Raw genomic sequence first — 8,380 nt, 5'->3', positions numbered from 1 at the left:
CAACTTGGTGAGACCTCATCTCTACAATAAATCAAAAAATTAGCCAGGTGTGGTAGCACATGCTTGTAGTTCCAGGTACTTGTAAGGTTGAGGCGGAAGGATCGCTGGAGCCCAGCAGACTGAGGCTGCGGTGGCCGGGAGCGGTCACTGCACTCTAGTCTGGGCGACAGAGTGAAACTCCAACTCAAAAAAAAAAATTTGATTTGTTGTAAGTTCATAAATTTCCAAAATTCCATTATAAGCCAAATATCACTACAGTAAGATAATTGGCTCCAATGCTTTACTAGGAAGTGATTCATTTTCCACTGTTTTGTAAAAAAAAAAAAAAAGTACGGTTGAGTTGCTGGCAGGTGACCCATGAGCTGTCTGAGTGCAAAGGATTTTAACTAAATACTTTAACTAAATACTTTAGTATTTAGCGTCATATTTTGCATAGTAAGTACCATTTAGTTATCATTAATTTTTTTTTTTGCTAGATGGGACTTAACACTGTGGGAATCATGAATCGTAATTATTCAGGCTAGACAGGTGAGAGATACTTGACCAGGTGGAAGTACATATGCATCTTACAAACACTGGCCCTGTCCAACTAGGGAGCATACTATAAGTTCACAATTATAGCCCATCTGTAGCTCTTTAGCCCATGTTGCCAGACTTGCCTTCAAGTAATGATAGATGTTTACATTTGTAAGCTAGCCAGATGTTCTTTAAATTGAGCCATGCAAGCCACAGACTGGCTTGGCTCTTGGTCAAATCAAAACTTATATAGAAAAAGCTAAGGTTGGGAGTTACTTGAGCATTTATGGTTTACTTTTAAAAGAACTGGGATTCTAGAAAGCTATTCATTTTTGTTCTACAGCACCATAAGTACTTAGAGAAGCCTTATTAATAAGATGAATTTTTGGTTTGAGTCATCTGGCCATAGGCTAAAAAGGGTTAGATGAGGGACTCCAGATTCATTTAACTTTGTTCTTTAACATAAATAGCTTGGATACTCACGGCTGGCAACAGGGCAGGTTGTCTCACAGGATGGTGTCTCAGCAGGCTGGCAGACTGACACACTGCAGTGCAGATACACCTGGGAGTCAACAGAATTTGGGGCATGTTGTAGTATGATCATGTCGTAAGTTACTTGCTTTGTCTCCCAAGAAAGTAGTTCAGAATGTTATGAGAAAATCTTGAGATAGCCCACGCCAGCATCACATTAACCCTGAAGAACTAGAGTCCAGTTGACCAATATCACTCATGTAGTTGATGTCAGAGGTTGCTCTGAGGCAGTACTGACAGCCCGCGGTAAAGGACTACCTTAACTGAGGAGCAGTAAGACATGGAAACAGTTCTAAGTTGGGGGGAAAGGGTTCAGAGCCCTACTAGACAACTTACATGCTAGGTACGGCTAGGTATGGCATGTAAGTTCTAAGATCAGAATCTTAGCTGATAAGTAAAAGGGAACATCCTACCAGTCCTCCAAGAGCCGGCTTTGCTGCTGCAAAGTCCAGAAAGCTGAAGGTGAAAATGCTGAAACGCTGGTGGTGAGAGGGAAACGGCACCTCTAAGACTTTCTGAACAGGGATCCGCTTGGTCTGATAGTTGTCTCCAGTGTAGGGGCATCTAAGCCAAGAGAGCCAGCGGTTAGGCTGGGCTTCCTTAGGGGACTCAGCACAGACGCATAAAAGAACCACTTACCCCTTTACCAGGATGGGCCACTGTGGCTGACTCTGGGGGTTTGTGCTGGGCGTTGCCCAACACTGATGGAGAAGCAGCCCGAGGTAGGGGTCCGTTCTGTGAAGAATGGAGACCTGCACATAAATGGGATCCCGGAGTAACTTCACCACCGGGTAGTCACCAACAGTGTAGTAGGAGCTATAGTTTTTATCTGCAAGAGGCCAAAATAAGGAGCTGAAATGTAGAGACAGAGCTAGGAATCTCTAAATCTGAAGGGTTATTGCCCCCATAAACACCTCTATAAGTATCTTGTTACTAAGTTAGGGTCTTTGCAACCCAGAACAGTGACAAGGATTCAGACTATAGGCTAGCCTCTCCAGCAAAGGAGGGTCTTACCTTTGGCTATCTGAAGTTCCAGAGTGAGAGGTCCAGGCTGGGTCTCAGGAAGTGGTGGTGGGAGAGTAAATATTTGGACGTCAACTGGGAGAGAGTTGCTACTAACGGAGTAGGTGCAGCTGACTCTGAGCCTACAGAAAAACAAGATGCTGGCCTGCTAGTTTGAGTGGATCAGGTATACCCCCTTTCATTTTAACTCAAGGAACCATTAAGAGCTAGGTGTTAGACAAATTCATAAATATGATGGGGTGTGGTTCGTGCCCTACTGGGAGCTGTATTTTAATTGGGGAGACTGATATTTAAATAGGACTATATTTGAGTTGGAGATAAGAACCATACAAGAAAAAAAAAATCATGGTACCATGAGAAACAGGTGCCTACTGCAGAGAAGGTGATCAGGATAGACCTTACAGGTGACTTGACATGGAGAATGAAAATAACTGAGAAGTAGAGGAGGAAGAGTAACACCTGAAATAGAACAAAGCATGGAGGCAAGAAAGCTTGAGGCCCTTTGAAAATTCCATAGGAGGACCAGTCTGAAGTTGGGGAATAGCAAATGAGATTGAGAATGTTAGAAGCCACCAGGCTGGAGACAGAAGTAGCAGCTCTTTCATGCAAGGTCTTGACAGTTATGTTCATGTTAACTTTAAGGAAGGACAATATGAAAGCTTTAATGAGCAATCTGACTGATTTAAGATTTTAAAGAAAATACTTTTGGCTACAGCACAGAACATGGAGGTAGAATGGAGAAGGCCAAAGAGAAAACCCACTTAGGTGGATTAGCAGAAATCCAGGTGTGAGGCTTAGATCAAGACAGTGGCAGTGAAGCAGGTGGACTTAATAGAACAGTGGTCAGTGAGACAGGAGAACCTGTCGACCGCCTTGATTCACCAATCATTGATAAGCGTTCTTTTGTGGATTCAGGGCTTACCCTAGAACTCTTGCTTTGTGGAGGAAAGGAAGTTGTCCTAGCCAAGTAAAGGCAAGTGAACTAAGACTTTACCTGAAGATGCTGTCACGGGTGATAGAGCCAAGGCTCCCACGTTTCACATCCCTAGTTGCAACCAGCTCGTTTTCATACGTTACTTGGTCTCCAGTGATCTACAAGAGTAGGTAAGTCTTGACCAATCCTGCTAGCTAGATGCTGCTTCACTCTGCTTGCTTTGCTCTAGTCACTACCCTGTTGTATGTTATACTTCCTGTTCGCGGAGCACAGACAAGAGCAGGTAGCAATGAATGATCTAGCTAGTTATCACTTTGCCTTGTTTCAGAACAAAGCAATGGAAAGGGGATTTGAATACTCAGAAAAGGCAGCTGGAACACACTCCCACCAATCCTAGTAAACATCCACACTGGCTGCGCCAATCCTAGTAAACATCCACACTGGCTGCGCCAATCCTAGTAAACATCCACACTGGCTGCGCCAATCCTAGTAAACATCCACACTGGCTGCGCCAATCCTAGTAAACATCCACACTGGCTGCGCCAATCCTAGTAAACATCCACACTGGCTGCGCCAATCCTAGTAAACATCCACACTGGCCGCGCCAATCCTAGTAAACATCCACACTGGCCGCGCCAATCCTAGTAAACATCCACACTGGCTGCGCCAATCCTAGTAAACATCCACACTGGCTGCGCCAATCCTAGTAAACATCCACACTGGCCTTGTAGAGGGATAGCCCCTTAGCTGGATCACAGCTGTGATTGTCTTAGCTGAACACCCAGGGGAAGTTTCTCCATGATGAGGCATTCTCCTGTCCTAGAAACTCCTAAACATCAAGAGGCTAGTCAGGCATATCCCAGGCTCTCCCCCACTAGTTACTAGGACATTCCCGTATAACTTCCAGAGCCAGGAGCAAAGCCCAAGGGCAGCTGCTCTCACCTGTCTTGTGGTACCACAGGAAGTAAATGGAAACCGGAATAGGACAAAGGCGTGTGTTGCTGTCACAGGGTTACATTCACCATCATTCCTGAAGGTCAAGTGCACAGAATCCAAGAGCAGAGGGGGCGAGGTCATGTTCCGAGACACAGCGATGGAGAAGTGGCCCTCTCGGGTACAGTGCAAGGTCACTGAAACACCAGAATGGCTATGCTCAAGGCAGGTAACCTCTCCCATTACTGAGCCAAGCAGACAAGTCTCCTGACTTATTTTTGATTCTCCCTCTGAGAGGTTATTTCCAGCTGATGGCCTTGGTGCAAGTTCAGCTGTGCACCACTTGCCCATGGCTCTGAAGAGGCACCTGGGCTGGAGGCCTTACCTTCCCCACTTGTACCTCAGATAAGGTACTGAAGCACTTTGCTTCAGTTCATTTGTAAACTGGAATAGTCACTCCTGCCTCATTTTACTTATCAGCTAAGATTCTGATCTTAGAGTGGAACATATGCATGCTCAATGAAGGGAATTTTTTTTTTGTATTGGAAAACCTTGGAGCATAACTTGAGACATGCAAAAGATAGTCTTGAAATAAGGCTCTCTAAACACAATTCAGGACCAGAAGTCCCCAAAGTGGCTAATCCTTGGGGGTGGGGGGGAATGAAGTTTCTGTCAGTTAACACATATCTAGCACAGAGACTTGAGTTCACTGAGTGTTATTAGCTTTATATTTAGACTCTGAAAGAAGACACAATGGAATGCTGTAGGAAGCTCTATTACTTAGGGTCTGAGCATTCTAGGAAGCATTGCTTCATGGCAGATTCCAGTCACTTAATATCTTAACATTTGCCTCCCTTTTTGTCCCTGCTCCGGGTTTCATTATAAGTAATTGGCACTCTTGCTCAGCTGGTTTCAAGCACGTGTTAACTCACTCACCCGTGTTTCCATAGTAGCAGGAATTCACAGAGCTGTAGCAACAGCCTAGCTCCTCACAGTCCCCTGGAGAGATGGGTGAGGGTGCACATGGCAACCTGTCCCACGCTGGGATAGAGTCACACCGGTCAGCACCCGGGGCATCTAGGGCTAGGTTTTAAAAAGGAAATGATAACTCAAGTTAGGTAATGGGAAAGTTTGTTTTGAACATCTGTAACATTTGTTGCAAGTCATCAACATTGGATTCCCACAGATATGGGGATGATTAGAATAGGTATATCTATGATACATTCTGTAGATTACGTTTCGCAAGGTTTAGTATTAAGTCATCTCGTAAGAATGCACTGACATTAGATATTTTTGAAAGGAGCAAATACCAGGAAGACGGGTGTCAGCAGTGGAGCTCCTTCAAAGTAACAATCCTTTTGTTCTTTACAAGTGTTTCTCAAGTCTTGGCTTAGATACAAGTTACCTGAGTCTTTTTAAAGTGAGTGTCTGGTTCAGTAAGTCAGTTTTGCTCATCCAAGCCATATATTGAATAAAAAAGGCCAGTGAGAAGAGTAAATTGGGAGTTCAAATCTGTTCTGACTTTGAGTTAGGGCTCTCAGATGGCAAGACAAGACTTTCCGAAGTTGAGTAGGCATCATCCTTCCTCCTGATTTTCCAGGGAAATGACCAAGTCACACCCAGCCTAGGCACGGAAGACTTAGATCCTAGTCTCATCATATAGTCTGCCAAGTCCCCTTGCTAGTTTCACCTTCTTTTTTAATCCTTCTTTCCAAGGGTGAGGAGCTCCTGGTTCTGGGTGAATTCTTGTTTGAATCCCAGCTTTGCCACTTGCCGGTGAGGGGCCCTGGGCAAATTCACTGCCAGGCCAGGGGATAGCAATGGTGTTTATAGCACTGGGCTAGGATTAGGGGAGGTAGGTGACATGTGAAGTGTTTACCACAGGGCCTCAGCATTGAGTAATCTTAGTTGGTAGCTATCCTAAGGACTTCCCACAGAGGTGAAAGTGGGGAGAAAACAATCCTGAGAGCCTTAGTATCAGGTGTTACTGCACAGAGCAGGTAGAAGAGACCCAAGAGCACCTTCACCTGAAAGCTTCCCTTCTTTACCTGGGAGACCTACAGGACACCTGAGCAGCTTCTTCTCTATAACCGGCTTGTGTCCTGCCACGTCCGCTCCTTCAATTCCAACTGCCATGATATAGTTGGAGTCCTGAAGAGACAGGCCCCGGGGAGTCACCCTGAATGGCGGCATGAGGGAGTCTCTGTGTCCCCGACCATTGGGTTATCACTCACCCACTCTGTGACATAGCAGCCGCTGTAGGTGGCCTCCAAATCCACGGAGCTGCCCGGGCCCTCCCTGACCCAGATGCCACAGTCAGAGTCATTCTGCAGCCTGCGTGCCAGCCCCTGGTTGTCTGGAGGGGTGGGAAAGATGAAAAACACAAGTGGTCAGTCTCCAGGGTCACCAGTACTGGAAAACGTCAGCCAGCCTTGTCTTTAGACCTCAAGGGGCAGCTACCAGGAAGAAGATGAGGAGGAGGGAAGTCAGATTCAGATCAAAAGCGGTTATGTTTCAGACTCCTTGTTCTGCAAACAGAAAACACAGGATTTGTTAAAGGGGAAGTGGCAAGACAGGGAGTTAGGGAGTAGCTTTAGGTCGTAGAGGAGATGTATCATCATCACTTGGCTAAGTCTGGCCCGTCTTCAAACTTACCCCAAGCTATCAGCACAGGAGGAGTCGCTGCCTCCTGGCTGGAAAGGTTTATAGCAAACTGAAAGCTGTGTGACCCACAGCGGAGCACACCAGGATTAGCTGGTGCCTCGGGTCTATGCTGGTCACTCAAAACCAGAGAGAGTGGAAGACAGAGCAGGATAAACTGCAGCAACCACATGATGCTACCAGGAACCCCCGCTGGCCACAAGCTTCCATGCGCCTCTTCCAAGAGCCTGGGGGGGTTCGTGGGCCAGGAGATTTATTTATATCCAGAGGCAGGCTTGGTTTCAGGTGTATATCTTTGTAACAAGCAGGTGGGATGCCTTTGAAAAGGGCAATTATTGCTGGCTCATTTGCTTTGGGGCTCAGTTTGCAGCTGCATCACATTAAATATCACAATCCAGGGAGACCTCAGAGCCTGGTGAAAATGTGGTATCTTTTTTTTGTTTTTGAGCTGGAGTCTCACTTTATTTGCCCAGGTTGGAGTGCAGTGGCAAAAATCACGGCTTCCCGCAGTCTCCATCTCCTGGGCTTAGGTGATCCTTCTGCCTCAGCCTCTTGAGTAGCTGGGGCTACAGGAGAGTGCCACTTCATGCAGCTAATTTTGTGATATTTTGTAGAGAAGAGGTCTCATTATGTTGCCCAAGCTTGAACTCCTGGGCTTAAGCAATTCTCCTTCCTTGGGCTCCTCAACTGCTGGGATTATGAGTGTGAGCCATTGCACCCAGAAGAAAATGTGGTATCTGATAGCTTAAAAAAAAAAAGACTTTATTAGGTTGCTCAGTGTAGCACTTACGCTGCTGGCTTATTGACTTTAGAAAAATCCCCCTAGAATTTTGCATTTATAGGTGTGAATCCTGTCTCCGCTATCAGCTGTGGGATCTGGGTAGGTTATTACCTCAGAATTTCAATTGTCTCATCTGTAAAATGGGCATACTATCTCCTGGCAGTGGTGTTCTTGAGGATTAAGTGGGAGATTTTATGTCAAGTACCTGGTACTGTGCTTGACCGAGCAGTGAGTGCTCAGTCAACATTGTTGGGTGAGAGTCAGGGTTTCCGAAGACTCTTGTTATCTTCTCCACCTCTTCTAAGCTTTCACAAGGAGTCACTGTACAGTTGGAGTCTGGCTTAAAATTCCAGAAAAACTTAAACTTGAGTCCTGAGAAAAGTTGACCTAGAACCTTTCCCTGGTCCTGAGAGAGAATCCTACCACAGCAGTCTTCTGACAAATTCCAGTCTTTTGGCTGCCATGATTGTCTTATCGGGCTGTGGGATCTGGGAGAAATGTGGATTAGTACAGGAATTCCTCAATCTAGTTCTGCTTCTTCCAGTTATTTAAATATCTTATCATTTACGATGTTTCAGGCATATTTTCATAAAAATGTTAGGGTTTCTCATTTGCCTTCTTTCCATGTGTTTGGTCTCCTTTTTTTTTGTTTTGTTTTGTTTTGTTTTTTTGAGTTGGAGTCTCACTCCGTCACCCAGACTGAAGTGCAGTGGCTGCAGCTCCGGCACCTGCTGGGCTCCGGCGATCCTTCCGCCTCAGCCTTCCAAGTAGCCGGAATTACAGGCATGCGCTACCACGCCTGGCTGATTTTTTGATTTATTGTAGAGATGAGATCTCGCTGCCCAGGCGGGTCTCGAACCTGCGGGCTCAGGCAATCCACTCACCTCAGCCTCCCAAAGGCGCGGGATTACAGGATGAGCCACTGAGCCCCGCCTGTCTCCTTCTTATAAGCTACAACTCATACACGTAGGCCACTCTTTAGGTCAGAGTGTCAGAGCGGT

General features: G+C 46.0%; 1 protein-coding gene across 1 annotated transcript in view; it reads right to left on the bottom strand.

Moving 5' to 3' along the window:
* The window catches only part of ZP4 (zona pellucida glycoprotein 4), an 8,836-nt gene extending 2,066 nt beyond the window's left edge, over positions 1-6,770 (bottom strand). The window contains exons 1-10 of the mRNA XM_008074341.1: positions 6,593-6,770; positions 6,172-6,293; positions 5,986-6,088; positions 4,874-5,020; positions 3,947-4,134; positions 3,065-3,162; positions 2,062-2,192; positions 1,687-1,876; positions 1,461-1,611; positions 1,000-1,078 (exon numbers count right to left, since the gene is read on the bottom strand). Coding sequence (XP_008072532.1) covers positions 1,000-1,078; positions 1,461-1,611; positions 1,687-1,876; positions 2,062-2,192; positions 3,065-3,162; positions 3,947-4,134; positions 4,874-5,020; positions 5,986-6,088; positions 6,172-6,293; positions 6,593-6,770 — 1,387 coding nt within the window. The remainder of the gene's footprint in view (positions 1-999; positions 1,079-1,460; positions 1,612-1,686; positions 1,877-2,061; positions 2,193-3,064; positions 3,163-3,946; positions 4,135-4,873; positions 5,021-5,985; positions 6,089-6,171; positions 6,294-6,592) is intronic.
* Between the last annotated feature and the right edge of the window lie 1,610 nt (positions 6,771-8,380).

This window comes from Carlito syrichta, unplaced genomic scaffold, assembly GCF_000164805.1.
Source record: "Carlito syrichta isolate Samal-C Ts95f unplaced genomic scaffold, Tarsius_syrichta-2.0.1 Scaffold116253, whole genome shotgun sequence".
In the NCBI taxonomy this organism is placed as follows: domain Eukaryota; kingdom Metazoa; phylum Chordata; class Mammalia; order Primates; family Tarsiidae; genus Carlito; species Carlito syrichta.
The sequence above is the reverse complement of the archived record's forward strand: the minus strand, read 5'-3'. Positions and strand labels throughout refer to the sequence as shown.